Source organism: Empidonax traillii, unplaced genomic scaffold (genome assembly GCF_003031625.1).
Source record: "Empidonax traillii isolate 1590-97213 ecotype Southwest subspecies unplaced genomic scaffold, ASM303162v1 scaffold582:size401454, whole genome shotgun sequence".
Lineage (NCBI taxonomy): Eukaryota > Metazoa > Chordata > Aves > Passeriformes > Tyrannidae > Empidonax > Empidonax traillii.
In genome coordinates this window covers 280,680-307,519 of record NW_020955775.1, presented here as the reverse complement: position 1 = coordinate 307,519, position 26,840 = coordinate 280,680, and the positions used below count along the sequence as shown (strand labels likewise).

Genomic DNA, 26,840 nt, shown 5'->3' with positions numbered 1-26,840 from the left:
TACTACCATGAAACAACTACCAAGAGAGAAAAACTCAGTTTCAGAGCTAAGCACAAGTTACAAGCCATATTTACTAGATCAGTACATTTAGTAGACATGCTTGGGGACATGCATGGTTTAGTGGTGGACCTGGCTGTGCCACGTTAATGGTTGGATTGCTGATCTTAGAGGTCTTTCCCAACCTTAATGATTCTACGATTCTACTACCAACTTCCCAAACTTCCTCTTATCCATGTGTCACCTTAGAAGGACAAGGCTTTCAAATGGATCCGCTCTGGATTTCTCTCACAAACTTCTAACAGCTGCAAATCAAGCATCACAAAGTGATTTTTACTAAGCAAAGCACTCATTTTCCCCCCTGAGCACTACCTTCCCTCTGTTTACAGTCTAGAACTTTGTCATATTGAGCCATGACTGAATTCACCATCCCCACACGCTCCTGTTGTGTCAATATTACATGATCCCCATTTCTCTTTCCCCTCCTCAACTGCTGCCACGACTCTCAGTGCCATTAGCTCTCACAAGTGACCTCCTTTGCTTTATGGTAGCCCATAGTGTCACTAATCTTAAAATTATCCCCAAATACAGATAGACAGGCCAGTTCTGACATATTCAGCTATTTCTGAGATCTTCTTCAAACCCTTCTGCAAAACAGCCAGCTCTGCCCTTCCCACAGGACTCCATCTTTCCTTCTCCAGGGAAGAGCCACTGGTCCCTGCCCTCAGTTCATGCTTTTATGGTGGAACAGCCACCTTCCAGCTCTCTGGACACTTTCAGATTTCCACACTAATGCTTCAGACTTGGCGTCATTCAATCAAGTTGCAGGTCTCAGTTTTTTGCTCTTTCCCAGCTACCACTCAGCTGTGCCTGGTGAAGCATTTATGGCAACCCAGCCACTTAGAATGGTCAAAAAGCCACAATAATTTATCAGTTAATTTTGCACCCTCTCTACAACAGAGCACAGTGGGTCCATATCTATGAATAATTTTAATTGTCTGTTTTTCAGACTAGATCATGAGTAGGAGCAGAAGCCAGTCTGACACACTGCAAACCAAAAATGCAGTAAGTTGCCTAATCAGAATGAGAACAGGAATATGATGATTTCATGTAAACTCTTTTAAATGGCAAATGTCCAAAGCAGAATGATAGTTCTTAACACACAACCACTGCTGCATCTCAAAGACCATGCAAAAATAACCCAAAACTGAATAGGCAACAGCAAACTACACAGTCAACATCAGTGCCAACTGGTACCATATTTAAAAGCCATTCGAGCTTTAATAATTCAACACAATTTAATTTGCTGGTGGTAGGAAAGGTGGAATTTGTTTTTCTTCCAAAGGATGACGTGGATGGATATCCTATCTCTGTAAGGTACACCCCAATTTGTGGTAAGTGCTGGGCTTGAATCCAAACACACATACACAGAAAAAAGCCTTGGTGTTGTCCAGACCAGGCCCATAAACTACAGAAACATCCTCCCACACATTTAACATGTAATATTTGAAAATGAGCAACATCACTGATATTTATTTTACCCGTAAACCCTCTACTCGAATTTTGTTTCAGAAATTTTTCAAACTTTCAAGTGTTTGGTGGAATTCCCTTTCCTGCCTTGCCTCAGCCTGTTAATAACAGTCCCAGTGCTAATGACCCAACTCGTGAGTGTACAGAGGGAAAACAGCTTCATGAAATATTGATACACACTTGGACATTTGACAATTATCTCCAGAGCTCCTTGGTAAAACCTGAAAGCAAACAAATAGCAGATATTTCCTCTACTCATTAAAACACTGAAAAACAGAGAAAAGAACCTACTCATTACCCATTTGATAAATCTAGCCTATTATTTTTAATAATGCACAGGCATTCAATGCATGAAATGTACAGTTTCTCTTCCTTAAAGAAACTGTTGGGCTTGTAGATCTAATTTTAAGAAATGCAATAAAAGTCAGTGATGTAGATCTGGTTCCTTTTGCAGGAGGAGGTAAAATCCTTTCGCTGAAATCAATGACAAAATCACCATTTCTCGAGTGGAAGCAGAACCTATTTTGGAAGCTGCCTGTCCAGAAAAATATTCTACAAAAGTCAGAAATATTAAGGTTTTTTTGGCCTTTCTCATGGAAGCTTCAGAAACAGAAAACTGACGTAAAAAAGAGCTGATGAGCCTCAGCGTGGGGCTGCTGGTCCATGAGATGTATCTCTGCATCTTGCTTATTCTACACCAGGGAGATAATCCACTGGCTCACCCACCCTCTGGCCAGAGCACAGAGCCCATGCTTTTAGGATGAATGGGAAATCCAGAGAAAACCTTCCCTGCTGAATAAATATGGACCCTAGGGGGGAAAATTCCAATGCAGAGCATGACAGGTTGCTCAGCATTGCACTGGTGTTATCAGTTATTAGTAATTCTGGTTTCTGGACCTTTTAGCCCTGACTGTGGATGAAACAGAACCACAACTGCTGCAGACAAGAATGAAATGGAAATTTAGGGTTCTTAAGCCAAATGTTTCAGCTGCTAAGAGAACTCCCACTCTCATGCGGGGCCACTCAACATGAATTCAAAGACAGGAAAAGCTCAGTAGGAAAGATCAATAGGAATTGCTGGCCAGGTGGGATAACTAAAGCTGCATTTCAGCATTCCTGATGACTTCAGTGTCCCAACAGGACAGTCTAGATACTGACAAGCTCTCTGCTGTCCACACTGAATACTCTCTTTTATCTTCCATAATATTAATCAACTTTCCTTTCATCAACAAAGCAAAACATATGCACTTGCATGAACCACTGTACTTTTTGAACATTCATTTAAACCTTTATAACAAAGCATTCAGAGGAAGGCAGAGAATGCAACAAATGACTATGTGTGACAGCTCCATCTCTGTTTTTTTGTTTTTTTTTTTCCACTCAGTGGGTAACAGTGAGAGACTCCATCAAGAGACTGGGCCACTCTAAGAAAAGGCTGATAATCTACAGGGTCAGTAAGGGAGTGTGTGGGAGGCAGCTTGAAACCACTCAGGGATTTGCAGTGTTAGAACAAGCATCAGGAAAGGTGTTAAGGTTAAGACCAGCAAGGAAGGCAGGGGGGCACCACCAGGTTCTTGCATCCCATCACCTTCTGATTCCCAGTGTTCCCAGGTATGGAGGTAACACACCTGGAGATACCACTGCAACGTCTGGAAAGTGCATGCCAAATGTTTCAATGAGACCTCAGTTCTGACCCTCTTTTTCTGACTCTCTTCACAATAAGCATACCCTAAATTATTTCTTATCACTGTGTTCGCTGTCTCAGCAAAGTCTCGTCTGCTTGTTTGTTTGCCAAGCCAGTATGACAAGCTAGGAAATAATAAACTGCTTGATAACCAAAACAAGTCACTTCTGGCAAAAAATGAAGGCTGAAGAAGCACTGATCCAAATGGATAACGACTGAGACACTGATTATATTTTTAAGAGTTTTTCTCCCCATTTTCACGTGTATACATATCTGCATATATAAATAAAACACGAGAATGCCATCCTGGCTGTTCATACCAGCGTTTACCAAGGATCTCCACCAGCTCTAACCCGTTCAGTAAGCCCTGCTGGTTTCCTTCTTACAATCACAACCTGCTTGTCTCTCAGATTACAGAGCCTAAACCACCCTCTTCCCAGGATCTGTAAGATGCTTTTGGGAGCTGCAGGAACAGCACTGTACTGTCACCCTTCTCCCAGCCCCTCCTTGCCTGCCTCTGTTTTCAAGGCAAGGCAAGAGGTCGTTGCCCTTGGCCACCCAACATTTGCTGGCTGAAGTGCACCCCGAGGCCTGGGGTGCTCCCAGGAGGGAATGAGAGAGGGAATGCCACAGGAGGGATGGGAACACAAGCCTCCACCACTGGCAGCACCAGCACTGGCTGTTCAAATGAGGAACACCCAGCTCATGCTTCTCGTGGTCATGGTGCAGAGACTCTCTCTGCAAACAAAAAAAAAAGGAATTTATGCCTGGCAAATCAGGGTAGGTCAAGGGCTTCCAAACTACCCAAGACATGGAGCCATCACGCTGGAGAATGAGCTGTGCCAGCCCTGCAGCTGGAAGCTCTCCACCTTCAAGGGGCAGAGGGTGGCCCTGCCCGGGCAGGGCCATGGGACACACGATTAAGCCGATTGTTGGCCCCGACACGCTCTGCACTGGGGGAGAGGGCGGGGGAAGGAGAGCCGGGCACTAATCCTCTCCATCTGCTCTGAAGTGGCTAATTGGATTGGGAGTGTGGAAGGCAAGGCCCCCCGGACACTGGCCAGGCCGGGCATGGACGCTGTGAAACCTCTCATTTCCCTAAACAAAGCTGCTCTGGTGCAGAGGGTGCCACTCTGCCAAACCCCTCTGTCCAAACCCCTCCAAAGGCTGCACTCAGCCAGGGCACCCCTGCTCAGCACCTCTCTGCTGGAGGGGTCAAACCAAATGCTGAAAAAAACAACACCCATCAATCCCACCCCCAGAAGTAACATTTCACCTTTAACAAAACACCACAAACAGCAGAAAAAGAGATTAAAAATTAGCTTTCTTTACCAAAAGCCAGCGGAACACTGTTAATGTCAGGTTTTATTTAGGTGCAAAAGTCAAAAGCTCGACTGCCAGTTGCCATCTATAAACCTTACTAATATCGGTTCTACATCTGCAACATTTATTCTGCATCAGGGGCTTAATGATGTTGGTCTTCTGCTTTTCAAGGATTCAGCTCAGCACCTACTTTGCTTTTAAAATAACAGGCTATTCAGTTGTGCAGCATTTTCATTAAACTGGGCTGTAGTGTGACGCTATGAGAATGACAAGGAGAAGAAATATAAAAAATGTTTTAAATACAGTAATGATCAGAAACCTTTAAAATTTTTTTTTTTCCCCCTCTGTGAACACGAAGTTTGTAGCTATGGAAACTACTTATGAGAAAGCTAAAAAAAAAAAAAATGTCAGCAAATATAGTCAGAGAATGATCTGGATATATGAAAGTCCTAACAATGCTAGAGAACTAGAGACACAGGGTGAAAGAAAAGTGTAAATTGAAGATGACAACACTTGAGCATCTGACAACACGTTCTCCTCTGACAGGCCAAATTCATTTTCATTGCCACGGCACTAAAGTCAATGAATTGCAACTGGAATGAGTTTGACACTTTATATTGCTTTTGATAAAACCATTATAAAAAGCGTATTTCAGCCTTTAAAAAAGTACTTTAAAAGCGTATTCTCTGCACTCAGTGATTTGTATGTGCATATTGGCCAAGATAGTCAGTGTTATATCAAGGTAGCACATCTCTCACACATTCTGTTCTTCAGCCACTCACCCAACTAAGGTGGGCAGTTCTGGTGACTTCAATTTTATCTCAACCTGTATTTTTGTGTGGAAGTTATGATCCCAGTTAAAATGATTACTCCATGGTTTTGTCAGTGAACACAGCGCTGACTTACTCTACCTGGAGAAACACACCCGCTGGGAATGGCTCCAAGGACATGCTATGGTCTGTCAGGTCAATGTGCAAATTAAATCAGATTTATTCAGCACACAGAGCTTCCTTTGGTGCTGTTTCAGTCTGGATTGTTAATTGAGCTGCCTTACATGTACACACTGTGATTACATGCTGCAGTCTGTAATCAGAAAACACAGGGAAGAAAACCTGAAGTTGATTTCTGAACATCCGCTGTACTGGGCAAAAAATAAACCAACATCAACAAAAGCTCAGGAAATTTATGCTGTGTATGAAACACCTTGCTAAACTCTGCCCAGAGAAAGCTATGGCAATTTAGCTTAAATTAATTAGCTTAAAAGAATGAATAGCTTAAAAGAATGGGCAAATGTTGCCCTTTTAGCCATTCTTGATAGTCTCTTTTAACCACCCTTGAACAACCATCAAGGCTTTGCTCCTGATTATCCCTTTTCCACTTTGGGGGTTGCCCACATGAAGAGTTTCAGCCCCACAGCTGATGTGTGGTTAACGCAGTTTTTATCTGTCGCAGGGTGGAAAATACCAATAAAAGGCATCACAATGAAGTGTTAGAGTATAAGCAGAGCTGAGCTAATCACAGCGAGAGGCATTTCTAGCTGGGCTCTAAGCTGATAAAAGAGAGGATGAATCCCCTTCACGCTGGAGAGAACGACTTGTCCAAGGAGGGCAGTTGCCCTCGGCCTGGCTTTCCCAGCTCAGGAGAAGGTCAGGCTTTCAACCAAATTTTACAGCCAAGTAATTTTGCTCCTCCTTCCTGATGATACCTACCCAACTTCTGTGGGGCAGCCCTGCCTCTCATCCCCATGGGAAGCATCTTCCTCTCTGTGATCACTTGCTTTCACATCTTCATGTGTAAACTAGAGCTTGAAAAACCATCCAAGACACATATTTGCAATGAATCACCATTCCCCGAGTCCAGCATCAGACACAGAAATCTGGACCAGCCCCTGTTTGGGAGAAGTCCAGGCTAGCTACAAGAAAAACACAAGACTTCTTATCTGCCAACTGCTTTAAAACTAAAACATTGGATTAAATAAATGTAAATTAAGTCATGTAATAAAAATACTAGCAAACATAATAAGCTGAAGATGCAACATTTTGGAGGCGGAGATTCAGCAATCTGATCAGCGACCGTGAGACACAGTTCGCCCTCATCAGCTTTGCTGACCTGGACTATTTATTGCCCTGCCTGCCCTCCCACCCCAGCACGAGGCTGTCACAGACAGCTCTGGCAGCAGCCACCCCCTGACACGTGTTTGTCACTCAGACCTTGCAGGGCTTTTTCCTGCTCGCCACTGAGATGGCTTAGTATGTTCGCTCCTGGTGATGCAGGAGCAGCCAGCTCCCAGGACGTTTTCTGCCTGGGGAAGCCACTCCTGACAGCTTCACAGATGAGGTCTCAATGACGCAGAGAGCGGCGGCTTTGCCAGAGCTGTGGCTGGGGAGTTCCTGGGATGGGAAGCCGGATCATCTCCGGAGACGTCACTCCCAACACCACAGCAACGGGTTTAGGGTGCTCATTCACCACCTTCTGCTCATACAACTCTGCAATTCCCAGGAAGGACAATTTATCTCCCTTCTTAATAATTATCTTATGAAATGCAAAGCAGTTGCAGCAATAAATCTCGTTGCTGATTTTCTCTTATCTGACCATGCCAAAGCAAGAGGCCCATAAGCATCCATCGTATTCCTGTATCCCCGCCCAGGATCCTGCCTCTACCATCAGAAACACCAGGCAGGAGAAGACACCCTCCTGCAAGCCCTCTGCCCAAACTTCAAAGTGAACAGCAGCTCTGCAGAATGCACAGCGAGTGTCAAACCTCAGCACAAAATGACAAATTGGATATATAGGTACAAAGATTACAACACACATTTCAGCAAGACTTTAAAAAACCCCAAAATGATCTATTTTAAGGCCTTATCCATACAACAAGCTCCAAAACATGACTGGACTGTAATGTGCACTTTATAATCCCCTGCTGCCTGAGAAGACATTAACCTACACCGACAGAAAATATTTGCAGCCATTTAGAGACGGAGTTTAATACTGAACTTGCTTTCACCTTGTGACTCAAGTATCCACAGCCAAAGCTACAGCCAGGAGAAGGCTCGTCATTCCTAAAAACGCATCCAGTCCCTGCTGGCAAATGCGATTTTCCTGGATTTAGCCAAGTTTCTGCCATCCACTCAATGCTTTGAAACATCTTAACATATTTGTAACCTCAGCTTATCCCCTCGTGGGTAAACGTGAACACTCCTCCTCAACGCAGCTCAAAACATCCATTTTTAATCCGTGTCCTTCCATGTGCCGTCTGTCTTACCTTGGCTTCTACTTTTAAAATATGGCTTAACAGGAAGAAAACCTCTCAGGCTATTTGGAAAAGAAAAAGGGGAAATAAATAAAAAAGAAGACAATTTTACAGGTCCTACTCCAGCTAAACCTTTCAGGGCCTTCAATGAGAAGATAATCTTTCTGTGATTATGGCCAAACCCTCTCGTTGCTTGGCAACACATAATTAAGGAATATGTTTTCAGATCCGCTTTGCAAGCTGGCCATTATCAGATGAAATTACTGGAGCAACAAATGTCATCCTCATGCAAATGAGCTGGTAGTGGGCAAAAAAAAAAAAAAAAAAAAAAAAGAGGGTTGTGTAGCAAGAAAGAGCTCAACAGCACAGAAAGGCTTCGTCTTGCTGCTCATTGGTAATTCTGGTAAAGGGAAGGGATGATTTGAGATTTTTAGAGAATAGAGTTTGCAGTTTATAAACAAGACACAGGGAAGGAGGGATCTGCTTTTTCTTGTGGTGGAGGAGATTGCTCCCAAGCCCTGTGCTGTGGAGGTCCTTCACCCCAGAGCTTTCCCTGCATCGGTATCGACCTCTCAATCAGACGCACCGCAAATAAATGAACATATTTGTGTTCCCCACATTATGCCAGTTTGCCTTTTTTTCTGCATTTATTTAAAAATACTGCCTGCATGTACTGCTTTCCCATCTGATCCATGTCAACACAGAACATGTTGCCTAATACTGAAGCATTTTTTAGAAATCAATACGTTACACCCGCTACATAAAGGACGCATCAGCGTGAAAGAACCGGCATCCACTTCCTAACTGTGTAATTATGGTGCGGCAGGGAAAGGGGCACGCCAAGTGTCTGCATTTTGACAACTTTATCATTTCCACTCACAAAATCATTCTTTATTTAGATTCCTGTGGAATGGCATCACCAGTTTGGCACCGTCTCGATGCCTATAAATGGTATCCTCTTATTAAAGCTTTGTGTGTGTGTGTGTGCTTGGTACGGCACATTGTTCGGGGCTTGTCTGCACGGGGGTTCAGTGGGGCTGCACAGGGAGACAATTCCCTGCCCACGGAGTCACTACCAGGAAAAAATGTTTCAAGGGATTTCTTTCCACCTTTTTTCAAACAAGCCAAGCCACAAGAGGATGGATTTGCTGAATTTCCTTACACTTAGCAGGGTGGTTTTGGGGGTTAGTTTCTGTCAGGCTCCGAGTGTTATCATCAATGTACATCTCCAAAGCGGAGGAGCGGAGCCTGCTCGGATTATCCAGCTTTTCATCTGAGCAGCCAAGGGCCTGAGCGCTTCTGCTGAGGGGAAGGGAGCCACCATTCATTTTTATTGTTCCAGTGCTTAACGACAGGCTTTTAGTTTTAAGCACAGCCCTATTACTTTAACAGCTCTATCGCTTCACTTACAGGCATCTCGAGAAGGAAATCAAGGGGTTTATTTTGTATGCCTGATAAAACAGCAAATTAATAATAAGAAGAAAAGCCTTAGGTAATGGCCAAAGGTAAGTCGATTCTCAAATAACACCATTAGCTATCTGATGAATTTAGTCAAAACAATGCCAACCATTTCCTCGGAGGAACACATTTGCGCCTGATAACAGCGGTAAAAAGTCAATCTGCAGCAAACCCTGTAGTCCTAATTGCTCAGCCAGCGCACTATCTAATCTCCTGTTCTCTACAAACAACGGGAACGGCAAGATTAACCCTGGAAGCATTATCTGAGATACCGCTCAGGTTTAACTGAAGTTGGCTAAACAAATAAAATATTTGGAATTTAACCACAGAGCGAGGACCAGCATCTTTAGCTCCGCGTGGCCAAGCACAGCCCTGCACAGAAATCCCCTTCGCCTCCTTCTCTAAGCAGGAAAGGGCGCAATATTTAGGCATGAAACCCCAAGATATCTGACCGTGGGTTTTTTAGAGGGATAAATTAAGCAACAACAAGGTGGTTCTAAACTACTACTACATGGACTAAGACTCTTCAGTAATTACTTGGTTCAGGTGATGCCATGGTGGAGACGATGACGGGGGGCCCCGTGCGCCTGCTGAGCTTCGGGAACGGGGAGACCTGGGCGGGGAAGGCGGGTGTGGTGGGCGCCAGGCCGCCATCCCCCGGTGCTCCTGGTCGGCGGAGGAGCTGGGGGCTGCTGTGAGGGCTGGGTGCCGGTGACGCCGCCGCCGCCACCACCGTCCGCTCCCTCTTCATCAGCTCCATGGGCACGGTGTAGGTGGTGGGATACGCCGTCTTGGGGCTGGGGTGCGGGTTGGCCGCGGTCATGGCCATGCCGGCTGGAGCAGAGTAGGCAGAGGCCGGACGCGTGCTGCAAGGCAGGGGCGTGTTGTATCCCGAACCAGGGAGGAAGTGCGGCCCCGGAGGAGCCCCCACAGGGGCTGGGTAGGTGGTGGTCTCCAGCAGGTGCTGGGTTGGGGCGCTGGATGGCCGACGGTGCATCTCGACCCCCCTCGGGGAGAGCGGCTGCAGGGGCGGTGGGTGCTGTGAGGCAGCGGGGCCATCCGTGGTGGGCCCTGCCATGAGGGGCGCCCCATAGTCCCCCGGGAGCTCGCTGCGGTGGCTGAAGCTGTTGGAGCGGGTCCTGGGGCGCAGCGTCCCGGCCCTCCGCTCCTGCCTCTGCAGCTGCATCTCTGCCTTGTAGTTGTGGGCGATGCGGGACAGCACGCGGGCCTGGCCCAGGTTCGGCGCCACCGACTTGATGTCGTTCTCCTCCATCATGGCCAGCAGGTTCGGGGAGTCGAAGCCCTGCTGCAACAGGGCAGCAAAGGTGCTCTCCGAGACGCCCTCCGCCCGCAGCAGGGCCACGAACTCCGGGTCAAAGCTCCTCTTGCCCTCTGGCCCGGGGAAGGCGGCGGGCACCGGAGGGTGGGAAGGCGTCGCCACTGCCGCCTCGTAGCCATCGTAGGGACCCTTGGTGCCGGCGCTCTCTCTGCCTGGCCCGTAGCTGCTGCCAGCGGTGCTGGTGGGATCCACCACCAGGCAGGTGGGGGCAGCTTGCCTGGCCCCCGGTGCCTCGGGAGGCCGCTCTGCCCCATCGGTGTAGCCCGGCCTGCTGGGAAAGGCGGGTGGCTCCGCCGCGTAGCGCGGGCCGGGGGGCTCCGTGCCGTACCATGCCGGGGACACATCCCTGCCACGCATCCGCTGCCCGTCCAGGGCCAGCTTGGGGTCCCTGTAGAGGCGGGTGGTGTCTGGTGGGGCGGGCGGGCGCCCCGGGGTCTGGTCCCAGGACAACCTGCTGCCGGGTGCCCCGTAGCTCGCCAGCGGCCTGCCCACCACGTGGTCACGGTAGCACCGGGGGTCCTTGGGTGACCTCGCCGACAGCGACGGGTCACTGTAGTAATCCTGGGGCGGCAGAGAGCCCCGTCCCGCCATGGGTGCCGGCCGGTCGCAGTAGGTGAAGTCCGGCACAGAGCCTTTCCTCAGCGGCCCCGGGGCGAAGGCGGCATCCTGGTACGGGTACGCCTCCTGCTTCAGCTCCGCGCCGCCCTGCAAGATGATCTCGTTGGCCCGGGGTGGCTCGTACCATCCGCCCTCGCCGCCATAGGTCAGGGAGCTCCTCCGGCCCAGTGGCCTTTGGTACTCGAAGGCGTTCTCGCTCTCCCAGTTCCCCTCGTACCAGCCAGCAGCGTCCCAGCTCTGCGAGCGGCCGATGTTGGGGTGCTTGCTGGGGATGGGCATCGTCACGAGGCCGCTCGCTCCCGGTGACACGGAGAAGAGGAGGTGCCTTCCTTCCCAGCGCTTCTCCGGCACGCATCAACACCAGACCGTGCTCCGCCTGAGCCCTCCCGGGACTTCAGAAACCACCGGCGGGCGGTTTTGCCTTTCAGAGTGTTGCCTGAATTATTAATCCCTGGTAACCTTAGGAGGCAGAGCATGCGGCTGGGCCCCCTTCCCGTGCGGTGCAGCCACGGAGGAGAGCGGCCGCCCTCAGCCCAGATGCTTTATCCTCTGCCGCTGGGGACGGCGTGCACATGGACAACTGGCCGGGCAGTGTGTGGGGATTAGGAGCTAAATAAAACCTCTAAAGCCCTCGCTCCATGTGACATCATTTTAGCCCGATGAAATCTCACGCACTGACCCAGCCAGCAACCTCAATGCAATTTTTCCCCAGGGAATGAATTTTTTTTTTTTTTTTTAAACTGTTGTGTTTTTTTTTAACACGTGTTTCATGTGTTTCAGTTGTCTCCTTCCCAACGCGCTCAGGGAGTCTACACCAGCTCCTACCAGGAATCGGCGGCGGGATAACGGAACGTGCCCATTTCCGCTCATCCACACACACACACACACACATAAAAATAAAAAAGAAAGCTTCAGTGTCAGCTCAATCTTAATCCAGCCTGATGAAATGCTAATCCACTGCACACAGCTAAGGACAAATTAAATGGGAGCTAGCAGACAGGCCTAAAAAAAGGCCAATGCAAGATATTCAAGACTACAAGAGCAGTTAGAAATTAGTTAGGTGTCTGTTTAGCACTTTATGAATATTGTAATTTGTGTTGGAAATTACGTTTTTTTTTTGTTGTAGTTTCAAATTAGCCACACTAACCAGGCTCCAAAAGGATTCTTTATATTATTACCATAATACGCAAATCCCTTCATCATCCCAGGACAGAAAATTGTGGAGGTGTAATCTGGAATGTATAATTTTAAGACCCTAGCACAGGTCATGGAAGAGGAGGGGAGGATCAAAGGATCTAAAGCCTGGTCTTGAAAAGCAAAAAGGAAGGGTAGACTTTTGCCTATTATCTCCAGCTTCCTTTGGAAAAACTACATGTTTATGAGATGGGAAAACACTCTGAAACATCAGACAAAACTCAATTTATATTGAGCAGTATTTCAACATTTTCATATGGATTAAGCTTTTTTTTACACTTAAGAGTGGGCAAAAGGATTTAGATGGAATCACACCAGAGAAAATTGTTATTTGGGAATGTAATAAAAATTTCCATATAGAGTCATTGTTTTCAGAGGAGATATTAAAATGGCTCACCAAAACATGCAGTCTAAATTATGACACACTGCTCATGCTCAAACATTCCTTTTTGAAGAAGAATAGGTCAACTGCTCCTTATTTCACTGACCACTGCTAGGGAGGCAACATTTTCCTTGTTGAATTAAAAAACTCAGATGGAAATGATTTTGCCTTTCTCTGCTACGATCTCTACAAATGTCTTCACCTCCAGCACACCCCTTCTAGAAAGAGCCCAGTAAAAGGAGGAACAGTCACCTTCCCTGGACTGTTTGCAAGAGAGCTTGAGCATTTTTCCTGGCTAATCCACAATAAATGTTTAGTGCACAAGCCATCACATGATGGACTATTGTGCTATTATGATAGCTAAATCACTAATACAGTCTAATGCTTCTACTTGCCTATCATACTAATACCTCTGGGCTATATTTCTGACCCAAATACTGACAGGATCTTTGAGTAATCCCTAAATTTCTTTATTGCAGTAAATATTACAAATCCTCTTCAAACATTCTCCCCTCCAGTTCCATCCTCAAGAACCACAGTTGCGAAAATTATGTTGGATATTACACAGACACGCAAAACATGGGCCCCAACAGATTATTCATGCAATTCTCAGAGAATATCTGATTGGCATTATATTGAATTAACTAACAAACTTCAGGCACATTGGAAAATTTCTTCTTTTGTGAGAGTCAAGATGAGAAGGCACATTTGTGGCTTACAAATAAAGCAGAGAACGTTTTAACCAACAAAAAAAACCCCCATTTTATTACAACAACATTTTGCTAAAGAATAAAACGTATTCCCAACAGGATACAGCGAGATCTGTGCCATTTGTTTGTTCTGAGGCAGCAGTATAAAGCTCCCAAAAATGTATATGACAAAATAATAAAATCCTGGTCTATAGATCAAGGGCCTCTTCCACCATTGAAATCACTAATGAACACAGTCACCACGTTAAGCCCTAGCTGACAATGGAAAAAAACCACGCCATTGAGAAATGACATTTCAAAAATGCTGATCTCGAACAACTTGCATGGGAAGTCAGAGGGGAGTTTGGAGAATTCACTACCTCTGAAGAGAACCAAAAGCTTTAATAAGTATGGCAGGCACACAATAGAAACCTCACCCAAACCAGCAGATCTTTAACTGGTGGCCATGCCCTGCCCAGGGCACACATGGGGGACAGCAGGACCCGGAGATCCACCCCCAAACCCCACCCCAAGCACAGGAGCACATCTGGGCTCCGAAATCCACCCTTGTACCAGCCCACCCGTGCACGGGGCGACCTTGCAGCCCTTGGGCAGAAGATGTGCTCTCCTCCCAGCTGCTTCTCACAAGTCAGGAAACTCCTGACTCCAGACCTGCTGCTGGAACAGTCATGCACATGGATGGTTCATCCCATACGCGCTGACCTCAGTGGAACAAACCAGCTATTCCTGTGCTCCAAGACCAGCAGGGACAAACACCTGCAGCACCAGGGGCGGCAGGATTTGTGCATTTCCCTGCAGCCATGGAGCAAATGTGCTGCTTGGAGGGCTCTGCTGGCCCCAAGAGCTACAGCCAGTGGGGAAGACCTGACCAGGAGCTGTGGAGCTGGGCAGCCTCCCGAGCCACCACAGCAGCAAAGGAAATGCCACACACCCACTGAGCCAATAAATGTAAAAGAAATCATCAGAAGGAAATATTTATGACGGGCAGGAATGGTCTTTTGTCTTTTTTGGGGGGGCAGTCTTAAAAAGCAGCACTCAGATTAGAGAGATGAAGCACCTCTCCCATAAGGAAAGGCTGAAAGAATTGGGATTGTACACCCTAGGGAAGAGAAGCTCCAAGGTGATCTTATCACAGCCATTCAGCAGCTGAAGGGATTCTACAAGAGGGCTGGAGAGGGACTTTGGACAAGGGTGTGGAGTGACAAGACAAGAAGGAATGGCTTCACACTGACAGAGGGCAGGGTTAGGAAATCCTTCCCTGTGAGGGTGGTGAGGCCCTGGCACAGGTTGCCCAGAGAAGCTGTGGCTGCCCCATCCCTGGAAGTGTTCAAGGCCAGGTTGGATCAAACTTGGAGCACCCTGGGTTAGTGGAAGGTCCCTGACCAGGGCAGGGGGTGGAATGAGATGGTCTTTGAGGTTCCTTCCAACCAACCCATTCTACAATTCTATGATTCTGTGAATCTCCAGTGGCTCCGTACCTATTTCTGAGTCTGGATTCAGCAATGGCCAAGAGACCCCAGGGCACAACCTGACATAACTGATCAGTGCTTCCTGGGAGTGGAGGAGGCACTGGCACCCACATCCTCAACATGAGAGGGAGACAAGGACAGTGGAACAGGCAGAAAATTTATTCTCTCTTTATCTTCTAATTTTAGAGCTATTTGAAAAAAACAAAGAAACAAACAAACAAATCAAAACAAATAAACAGAAAAAACACCCAAAAGAAAGAAAGAAAGAAAGAAAAAAAAGCAGCTGATCAAGAGATTAGGTGCTCTGGTCTTTTGGATCACGTGAAAATAGAGTTTTGACTTAATACCCTGATTTTCAGTTTCGCACTGATCTAACACACAGTAAATTTGGCTACGATACAGTGACCACAGAAGTCTGCTCTGAAAAAAAAGTGACAACAGAGTAAAGAAAGGTGGGCCCATTGTTTAGGCACTGCACTCAAACCCAGTGCCGTGAAATCTGTCTCTGGAATCCACTCACGGTGGATGTGAAACAAGCAGTGCTGGAAGATGCCATTCTCTTCCCACGAGGAGAGTCTATTTACACATGAAACCCATGGTAAGAAATCAGGACGGTAAATCTGCAACACAACTGCGTAAACAACATTTTTTGGTGTCTGTAGCATTGAGTCAGGAGAGCTTGGATGCAAAATTTCATTCACACTGATGTAAAACATTTCATTACCTATTCAGAAAGCAAGCTGATGGAAAAACTACTCTGTGCAACAAAACAGTACAGATAAATACTCTTCAATTATAAATTTAAATCTTGTTTTTATTGGAAGAAAATATTTTTAATGTAGTAAAATGTTGATGTTTTCTCCCAAATTATTTTCTTCTGGGAGAGCAGAATGGAAAGAATGTGCCAAATGTAATTTCTGGCAAAAAATTGTAATGTGCATCAGCATGGGAAAGGCTATTTCTCTTTCAAAGGCAAAGGAATCCTGCCCCTGGTAGTGAAAAATCCTCTAGAGAACAAATACATCTCATGTTAATGGACAGAGCAGGTATCAGGACACCCAGCCTTTATACCTCGCTGTGCCACTGTCAGAGAGTAAATTGCTTAATTCCTTACTCTCTGATTCCCCTTCCATCAAGAGGGATATAATAATATACACCTATCACAGTTGTGTGGTGTTCAGATTAATCAGTGTTTGTCATGTGTTTTCGGGTGACGAGGCACAAAGCTACCAGGAGGATAAATGCTCCTGCCCTCACTGCCTGGGCTTTCAAGGACCCCATGTGTGATTGTGCCTAATGACCCCCAAAGCTTGGGAAGCCTTTCCTAAACATCCTCCCTCCACGTTCAGCTTGCAGGATTGTCAGGGAATTAGAAAAGAGCTGCTGGTGCTAAACTATACTGTGGTATTCCATGGATGCTATGGAGAGGAAAAAGAATAGGATGCAGTGTGAGTAATGCCCACACATGTGCATGCACGCAAATATATTTAAAAAAAAAATAAAATGAAGGATTGAGAGAGGAAAAGAAGGAAGAAAATGTTCCAAATTCTTGGAAACTACTGCATTTGCTAAAATTTGGCTCTGCAAAAATCTCCCTCACAGTGGCAATACACATTCTGCCTAGATGGACTCCTTAACAGTCTCCTGAAATTAGGGGAGCACAAAGAGAAAATTAGCAGGATTGTGCTGGAATCATTTTCAGTAATCAAAGGAGCAGCACAGCATCTGAAAGCACTCAGCACTTGAAGCCATGCCACATGCTTTTACCAATTTCCAAAACCAAAGGCAAAGATGCTTTGTAACTTCAACAAAACGCTCCCAAATACCAACTTGGTGCGTTACAACAAAACACTCTTAAGATCAGCCAGTTATTAATCAATCATTGCCTCATGGAACTCTGCCTTTCGATGACTTTAAAGCAAAAAAAAAAAAAAAAAAACCAAAAGCTTATGGCCATTTGTTACCCAAGCCCCCAGTGCTGGGATAGAAATGTGCCACGACCACTGGCGTGACAGGCCCCAGGAATGCACGAGCTGCCTCAAAATGTTCCACACAAACTGGGATCAGTAACTGGGTTCATTTGCCATTCCCACTGGCTACACACAAATGGACTCACGGAAAATAAAAGGTCAATATGGCACCTAAACAAATGTGGAGGTCCCATGCCTCCCAAGCAGACATTTCTCCTCCAGACCGGTGACACAAGTATTGCAGTGCCCTTCTGAGTCATTTCCCAAGAATCCCATGAAATCCCACAAGCCAAAGTGAGGAGAGAGGATGTGAAGCTGTGGACCTGATCACTTGCCTCTCCACTGCATTTCTGCACCTCTCTATGCTTAGAAGGGATTCGAGGTAGGAGATCTGCTCCTTCCCACCCTCATGAGAGCCCACATCTCACATCACTTCCACACTCCAGCAATTCTCTGTCTGGAGTCATTTCTCCACCCTTCATTGAAGGGAGCCCTACCCCAATTTCTCCCATGATCTGAGGAGTCAGGGGAGGGTTAGGCTGGTTCTCAGGGAAAGGTTCTTCCCCCAGAGGGTGGTTGGCACTGAACAGGCTCCCCAGGGCAGTGGGCACAGCACCAAGGCTGACAGAGCTCCAGGAGGGTTTGGACAACAATCTCAAGGAGAGGGTGGGATTGTTGGGGTGTCTTGTGCAGGGCCAGGAGCTGGACACTATGGTTCTTGTGGGGCCCTCCCAAATCAGGGTATTCTATTCTTCTGTGAATTAGCTGGTTTAAGGTACATGCAAGAAGCACCTCAATGAGCAAGTGGTAACTTATCACCTCATGTTATCCTGCTCCTCTGGCAAAGCCCTGGAGGTTGTGGGAGGTTGCCCAGAGAAGCTGTGGCTGCCTCATCCCTGGAAATGTTCAAGGCCAGGTTGGACAGGGCTTGGAGGAACCTGATCTAGTGGAAGGTGTCCCTGCTTATGACAGGGGGGTGGAACTGGATGAGCTTTAAGGTCCCTTCCAACCTAAACCATTAGTCACTCAGAATGAAATCAAACTGCAGGTAACAAATGCAGGAAGACAGCAATCATCTAAACCACACTTGCAGCTAAAAACGAGAAGCCCAGCTGTAAAACACACTTGGAGCCATCGGAATGAGCCCCGCAAGCTCTCGAAACTTCAATCAGAAACAATTTTTGCCTTTAAGTATGGGGAGACTCCAATAAAAGTTGGAAGAAACAGCACTGCCACATTCCTGCGCCAACAAAGGGATAATAAAAATATCAGATGTATCCTTATACCACACAGCTAAACACACTTCAAGGACTACAAAATACAAATCAATCTGGATGCTGCACGGCAGGCGAAAAGCAGCAGACAAGGTTCATTGGGCACATCCCTCAACCATTCGCTGAGATCTAATCTACGAATGCTCTTAAAAATAATCCTCTGGAAATCACATCAAGCACCTTGTCTCCAAAACTGGGTATTAGACTTTGAGGTCAAATCTCATCATTTTTAATAAGAATTCAGGATCAAGATTTAAACAGCATGTGTAATGAAAAGCATGGGAATTATATCTGTCCCAGAAAGCAGTCGATAAATCCACTGTTAAATGAATATATATTGTAATTCTGAACTCTGCCATGCATGCCTGGGCTTTGCATAAAAAATAATTAATTACTAGACTGCAACACGGGCCTGAGGAGATAAACAGGGGTTCAGGGTGCTTCCCTGCCTTACTTCCCCTGGTGATGCCAGAGCCTGAAATACGTACTTCCCTTGCAGGCCCAAGGCAGATAAAAACCAAAATCAAACAGGAAAAAGCATTATTTTATCTAAAAAAAAAAAAAAAAATTATGCCTTTCTTTTTTAAAAGACCAGTCTTTTGTATTATTGTATTGCAATGATCAAATAATCAAAGGTGAGGTATGTCCTACTGTGTTCCCTCACCATCCACGAGGATGGTTAGGGGGGATGGCTGCTCCCCAGTGAGGATGACCCCGATTCAATCAAATATCTGTTACCATCAGCAGGCAGCAATACTCTTTTTCTCTCAAAAAACCATGTAAATCTATAACTACAGGCTCTTTTATGAACTGAATCTGTTTATTACTAAGTTTTTAAGGTGCTAGATGGCAGCAGAGAGTGTTATGTTTTAAATAAAAATTAAAAAGGCAATCTAAAAAAAAAAGACAAAACAAATTATTAGTGTGAAGCTAACGGGCTATATAAAAGTGTCACTAAGAAATGATCAATGTCCTTTAACTTTAAGAAATGCAAAACCAGCTCAAAACTCGCTCTTTGAAGAAAGCTCTCAGATAGAAAAGCCATAATGAAAACCTTCACTGCTTTGGCGCTTGGATACATTACATCTGTTTGTGGAGAGCAAAAATTATAAAAGAAAAGTTGTGTAATGTATTTCCCTGCAGCTTTATTTTAGTATAGCCAGATGTCTTTCTCCTGTCAAAATATTTACTAGTAAATATTCAGCAGAATCAGAATAAAACCTAAAGACCGGTCCACATCCAAACGCCACCAGTCCCTGAGAGAGCGTAACTTAGGAGTTAAATTCGAGTTTTTCTCTGGCATTTTGAAGGAAAATCCATCCTGTTCTCATCTGTCCCCAAGGACTGATCATTTCTCATCACATATTTGGAAGCAGCCAACTTCCACCCCCTGGATGCTGGAGGCAGCTTCTGCAGCTCTCCCACACTCCAGTCGTTGCATATTCTGGGAATTTTATCACTTTCCTGAGTAACCTTTAAATGCAGGTGAGGATTTAAAGTAAGGAGGAAAAAAACAAACAAACAAACAAAAAAACCCAGACACGTTAATCCCTAAACCAGTTAATTTAAATGGGAAATGTGGTAAGGACGGAAATTAAGTTGATGGTATTGAAGTCATCAGTTGTAATTGTTTCTTAATTAATGACACCAAGTTGTAAAGCGTGTTACATGGAACCTTGTCTGGGGGCTGGGGGAAATGGAAAACTACAAGGCAGAATGAAGAAATACATATTAAGTCACCATAAATGTGGGTTTAAACACGAGGAGAACACAACAGAAGCATTTTTTCCTATTTTGGTGCATTCAGCACTCAAGTCCAGGGAAAAGGGGAGCTCTCCTTTTTGCAGTGGCTTGAGCCTATCTATTACAAAAAAGTTGCACACCAAATTAATGGAATTTTTGCCTGTAACCTTATCTAAATGTGTCTTACTCTTTCCCAGAGGCCTGGGGGACTTTGTCAGGCTGGTTTCGTGTCTGGCTCAAGTCCTACGTCTTGTCATGCACATTTCCCCACGGAATGTCACAGGAGAAAGGCTGCAGAGGAGTGAATGTACAGGAAAAAAAACATCTACTCAGGACTGGAAGACTGTTGGAGCAGCCTGTGAGCACAACAGCACATCTGTAGGTAAGAGCCACAAAGTACCTGAGTCACAAAGCAGAAAAAAATCCACTTATAAATACAGACAGTTCTTGATTCAGCACAGCAAAACAGCTGAAAATTATGGAATAAGGTCAGTAAGTTTGAATAATGTCTGTAAACCCACTAGGGTTGCCTGAACTTTCCTCATCCATAGGATTATGTCCAAATTTTTTTTTTTTTTTAATATCTTAAAATTTTAACAAAACCTATTAATGACAAGTAATCCCCAAACCTGCCATGCCTCTGTCAGTGAAGGGGGAACTAAGAGCACTACTTTTCATTGGTAAAAAAAGGTGTAATCCAGCTTTTGTATGAATTTGATTTCTTGAAACTACCATAAACACCAAATAACTTCATTTGGACTCTTGGGAAAGCAAAAACATCAGGAGCAGCCACAGAGACCTTCAGTTTGCATAAATCAGCACAGGGGCAACAGCAGATGATCTGACAAGCCAACACTGCCTTCTCTCTAGGCAAAATGTGTTAAGCAACCCTTCCTTAAAAGCCTGATAGTTTCTGTGCTTTGAGGTGGAAACTTAAAAAAAAAAAAAAGAAGAGAGTATAAAAAGCTTTATTGTGGGGGGGGGGAAATCCTTGTACTGTGTTTTATATTCATGGAACAAAGAAACCCAAATCCACTCGATAAAAAAAGGTCTATATTTATTCTAAATAAGTCACTTTTACTCAGGACAAGCAGTTTCTTCCGCCCTTGATATCATCTTTAACTCATTGTTTCTCATCAAATGCATGGTGGTGATAAGGATTTCCTGTGATAATAAGATTCTATTTCTAAGCAGTAAAAATAAGTGTTATCAGATGCTACTTGGTGTGCAAATTTGCAAGAATGGAAGAACATTCCTCCACCCAAATATCAAATGTACTCATTTTGGCTACTGTTATGTCAGACAAAGGAGGAAGAACTGGAGGCAGACACTTTCCAGGGTTGTAGTTTTAAAGCACATTTTCCCATCTGCTTCCAGAAGCAAGTTCCTCTATTTTTTCAGCAGGAATGGACTGTGATTTTTGAATGAGAATCTATTTCACAGTCTGCTGTTAGGGGTGTGTGAGCCCAGACCTCAAGGACACGCTGTTCAAATACTGCTGAAAAGCCAAAACCATTACAAATCTTCAGGGGCACTTTTATTGAGGGTTGGTTTGGGGGTTTTTTTAACGATATGGAAGTGCACCACAAGCAATAATTGACAGTGTGATTATTAAGTCCATTTTTATGGCCAAGAGACTGAAATAAACACCAGGTAAAAAGCACCCCTGCTTTGTATTTACCACAGTATCTACCACTACAAAGTATATTTATTTAAATATTACTGGATATGGTTTGCAGTGACTTCCATCACAGGTGAAAACGTGGAATACAGGATTTCTGTCCACCCTTGAAATGGTTCAACCAGCTTCTTGCAGCCACAATTTTGACGATTCCTACCCCAAAGTCCCTCCTCTGTCTCACAGAATCATTTAGGTTGGAAAAGACCTGTGAGATTCAGCAGGGTGTCACTGAGAATGTAAGTCAGTAAGTCAAAAAGCTGAGAGAGACGCATCCATGAGGCACTGAAAAGTATTATATGTGGCTGTGCTGGCATTTATTGGCCATCAGACGTATCAAAGGACACGAAAGAAAACAAAGAATCCGAATGGCTTGTTTGCCCCTGCAAACAGTTCTCTTTTGCAAAGTACAGACAACTTTGGTGGCACAAACTGATGCGTAAGGACATGATTTCCCACTGGATAATGACAAATCCTGGAGCAAAAACTGTCAGAAAATGCCTGGGCTCTCTCGGCCTTGCAATTATTTTTTCACTTTGCTTCTTGCTCCTCTCAAGGCTGCCACTTTTGGGGCATGTGTTGAAAGCTTAACTGACTCATAAATGCTAGTGCAAACTATAACCTATAAACCCAGGCATTAAAATTCCACGGCACTGGTGTTGAAGACAGCAGTGGTGCGGAGCAGAGGCAGCACTTGGGATCTATCAGAGAAATTCGGTGTGTTGGGAAAATCTGTGTTTTACACACTGACAACAGAGTGTATCCTGGATGTATCCCCACTGCTGCCTTGTCCCCGTTAAGTTTCTACACTTCATGAGGAAATGACACACTGCCATAGCACCTTCTCCTCTGACCATTCCCAAGGACAGCCAGCAACTGTGGATGGGCAGCTCCTCACTCCCTGTCTAGCTCCTGGCACCATTTAATATTTGTATCACCATACTGACAGAAGCACAAGATAAAGATCAGCTGAGCAAGCAGCAGGCTGGGCAGCAGAGGGGATACTTCCAGTTATTTCCTTGCATGGGAATGCCTTATGTGAGGAGTGATGGATGCCATACCAGGAGTGCCATCATAGTCATCTGAGTTTGGGGTTTCTTGGGGACACTGTCAGACACCTTGTTCTGTCACAGGTAGCACAGAAAACATTACATCTAATCCCTCTGTTGTTGTTTCCTAAATCAAAGGCAGGTGAGTTTCAACCCTGAGGGGTTTTGCTGCCATTTTTTTTTCAAAGGCTGTGAAATTGCACCGAATTCAGGAACACTCCTGACACACAGCAACGTGGGGCTGTAAAATTCAGTCCCTTTTTATCCCAACCAGAGCAGGCAGGTCTGGTACATGGAGCAGGACTGTGGCTCGGCTTTGTTTCAGACACAGCAAAGCCAACATCCCTCCCTCTCCATCTCCCACTCTGACACAGCTCCACAATTTTTGCCGGAACTCTTTTTTTTTTTTTTTTTTTGTTCATTCACCCCGAGGTAAAAAACTCATCGTGGAATGGAAAATTTCGGCTCATACAAATTTAAAATGTGGCAAAATTACAAACTAGTGGGAACAGGATCCAAATGAGGGGCTGCTGGACACGTCTGACTCCACACAGCACCAGCGGCTCCACCTCTAAAGCATATTTTGACCCACTATGGAATAAGACACAATTCCACAAACAGGGATTATGTAAACCACTCTGCATATATTATTTGCAAAGGCCCCAGCTATTCACTGGGTCCATCTTTCCACTCACATGGAACCAATTACGGAATAGGCACCCAAAGTCTCTGGGACAACCAGAAGAGAAAGAAACGGATAAGCCAAGACCACTGAGAGCACACTCCAACTTCTCTTCATTCAGAGGGCACCACCAACCCGCCTAATTGTTAACATACTACTCCAAATGTCTTAGCTGCAGGCTGTTGCCCTAAAATTCCTTTATCCCCTCAAGTCTGGACCTCTATCCCACCCATATCCTTCTATAGGTCAAAAGTGTTATCTGATGCAAAAAGCTCACCTTTCAAAAACAGCTTGCTCAAGGCAAAAAGTAATACTGTCATGCAAAGATGACATAATTATATATTAAAAAAAACCCAGAGGAGCTGGTCAGGCTGAGTAATGCAATGAGACTGCACAGCTCCTCTCTCTGGAAGACTCATAAACCTGCCTGTAAAGGCTGTGAACTGGCTTTTTAAACAATATCACCTCCTTGTATGGTTTGGGTTATATTTCCACGTTTAACACAGTAACACAAACACTGCAGCTTCTTAATATACTCTTTTAATACCACAAAGGTTTGTAAGGAATTTCCCTCAGCACGTGTCTGGTTATGGTTTTAGTGAGCCCCTAGAAAAGAGAATCCCTCTGGCAGTTTGGGCAGTGATTACAACATGTACCCCAAGAGTATTTCACCCCCAGACCCACCACCCTCCTGCTTCAAGGAGTAAAGCCCATTCCTAGACAACTCTGCAGGGTTTGTGTTGGGAATAGTAAAAGGGATCGTACAGGAACCTTCAGGAAAAGAACAGGAATCCACCTATGTACTACCAGACACTTAGCCTTTCATCAGGTAAATGCAGCTTTGTATCCCATTCACTTTTTAAAGGGAAAAGCTCCTTAAGTGCTTCCACAGAACAGGAAATCATTAAAAGCAACTTTTTTTGGATCACATTGCCCTCAGCTTGATAGAACAGTAGAGGTTCTTCTCACTGCACACAATTCTGTTAGCAAAGACTCCTCTCCTGAGTCTGCTGAAGTAGTTCCAAAATTTCTCATTATCTTCCACTATTATTCCATATCCTTTCAAGACAAGCCCAAGAGAAATTGTCTTTTTTTTCTAAGTGTGCAGCTGGAATTGCCCCCCTTCAGCGCTTTTCTGTGCTATAAGCCAAGATTAGGAGCCTATAATAAAAAATAGCCATCAGAGAGGCCAGTATAGTATTCAGCTGTCCTCCAAGTCTAGTTATTTTGGCAAATCCTAAGCTTTTAGCATTTTTCAAAGTAATTTTCACAATGCTGTTCACACTCAGTCCTTATCTGTTGCTTCCAAAAACAACAAAACAGCGTCTTGCAATGGTGACTCCCAACATTTCCATCAAATTACAAACCCAGTAGCAAACGACAAAGTATACTTTAAAAAGTTATGTCTTCTGCACATTTACAGATTTAGAAAAGAATATCTTTCGACCAAGAAAGAAGAAAAAAAGCTCACATATCAGAGAAAAATAATCTAAACTTCAATCACATCTAAAGCTCCGTTAGCAGGTCTGTCGTGTGATCCTTTTGAATTTCTTGTACACTCAGCAACTAGATCTGATGGTAAACATCAAACCGGGAAGGCAGCTTTTGAAAATCCAGGCTCAGCTGATAGAGCTCTTTTAAGTTGAGTTCAAAGTAAGTTTTGAAGATGAGATAGTGCGCTACACCTGAGTGTTTATGACATTCAGTAGGAGGAATACGCGGCTCCACATGGCAGCCTACCCCGGCTACTCCCTTCTAACTCATCCTCTCTGCTTTGTCTCCCCCCCCACTTCCAGAATTAACAGAGCAAAATTAATAGAGATGAGTAACTCGTGACAAGTTTAAAGCAGCAGCAATGGAGACTAAACAATATACAACAGACAAACCAAGGCAAACCCCACCTTGTCCTGCTGGTCAGGGTTTCACACCGACTGGAAACTCTGCAAAGCCCCACGTGTTTTGCTCGAACAGACACAGCACAACTCCCCTGTGAGCTCTGTGCTTTCATCCACCAGCAAATCCTATTTCACCTCGTTGGCATTCAAGTAACACTGCAAATTGTTACCCTGCAGGCCACTATCCATCTCCTTAAGAGCAGATGAACACTGGAAATCCTGAAGAGACACAAGATATTCTCCCTAAAATAACACCCTGCTCTGCTTTTGTTGCTGATGGCAAAACTTGCACGAGCGTTGGAGAGTTATCGGAGCGTGCACCAAGAAGTCAGAGCTTGTTTGCCATCACTTCATTTCTGTCATAAGTAACTTACACTCCGTGAGCTGCAATAGAAAACGCTTCCTAAAAATTTCTTCCGGTGGAAAATTGAAATAGAAAGTGAAAATCACCTGTCCTGTGACACCGTGACACACCATCAGTAAAGAACTACACCAAACCTGCCTGATCACCACAAGCCAAGGAAACAGAAGCTGTTCCAACAACATGCCCCAAATCATTAAAACAACACTTCTTAAATTTTCAATTTATTTCTTATAGGATGATAGTCAATACTACAGGAGACGGTCTACTTTCACACCCCTTGAGTGACACTTGTCTTGGACACTGCAACCGGCACCGCTCAGATTAGGAAGGGAAGGAAGAGTTATGGCACCAGTCTCTGTGTCCCAGCTTCTCCTCCAGCCAGAGGAGACCTCCAGAAAGCCTATTTAATAGAGCACAATGCTTTTCTAAATAGAGTTGAAATTTAAGCTATGTTTCAAATTGGGACTGACCAGATAATTTCTGGAGAAATTAGGATAAAAAGAGAAGACCTGGCAATTAAACACAAATCCTGTTCACAGGACTACATGTGACTTCCAAGTGAGGAACCAGACAGTATGAATGCATTTTCAGAAGACAGGGGATCTAGTCTTCTTGAATCTCTTAAAGTGCTTTAAAAAAAAACCAAGGACAAACTAAGATATTCTACCCTGATCATCTCACAACTTCCACAGGAAAACGAGAGCACACTCTTACCTTCACAAATTCTGTCCAGTCGCTGCCGCTTGACTTTGTGTTTATCCACAAGTGCCATTCTTGACGGTATTTTGCAACCTTCTGATTCAAAAAGCAAAGCAGTCCCCCAGGAACTTAGGAAAACTCACAGGAGTCGGCGTGCATACCGCCACTGCGGGCCCTGCAGGGAGAGGAAAGGATTCATTAGGACTTGTGGGCTCCCCATCCCTGGAAGTGTCCAAGGCCAGGTTGGACAGGGCTTAGAGCAATCTGGTCGAGTGGAAGGTGTCCTTGCCCATGGCAGGGGGTTGGAGCGAGATGAGCTTTAAGGTCCCTTCCAACCCAAACCGCTCTGGGATTTCCAGCACACCAGTGAGGTCTGTCTGTGCCCAACAGCAGAGCAGGGTCACCTTTGAGTTTAGCTCTTCCATCCCCAGCGTCCCTCTGGTCACACATTTCCCACCACAAATCAAACTCACGGCCTCTTTATCTTCCCTGCGATCAGAAAAACCAGCCTAGAACACCAGAACTGCTGGAA

General features: G+C 45.2%; 1 protein-coding gene across 2 annotated transcripts in view; it reads right to left on the bottom strand.

The window, feature by feature from the left end:
• CTBP2 (C-terminal binding protein 2) overlaps nucleotides 1–26,483 on the bottom strand; it is a 58,985-nt gene extending 32,502 nt beyond the window's left edge. The window contains exon 1 of one of the 2 annotated variants that reach the window (XM_027898169.1): nucleotides 26,324–26,483. In XM_027898169.1, the coding sequence (XP_027753970.1) occupies nucleotides 26,324–26,381 (58 nt within the window). In that variant the 5' untranslated portion in view covers nucleotides 26,382–26,483. Of the gene's footprint in view, nucleotides 1–9,779; nucleotides 11,807–26,323 lie in introns of those variants that run through there. The other variant, XM_027898168.1, reaches the window with a different exon arrangement.
• Nucleotides 26,484–26,840: the final 357 nt, after the last annotated feature.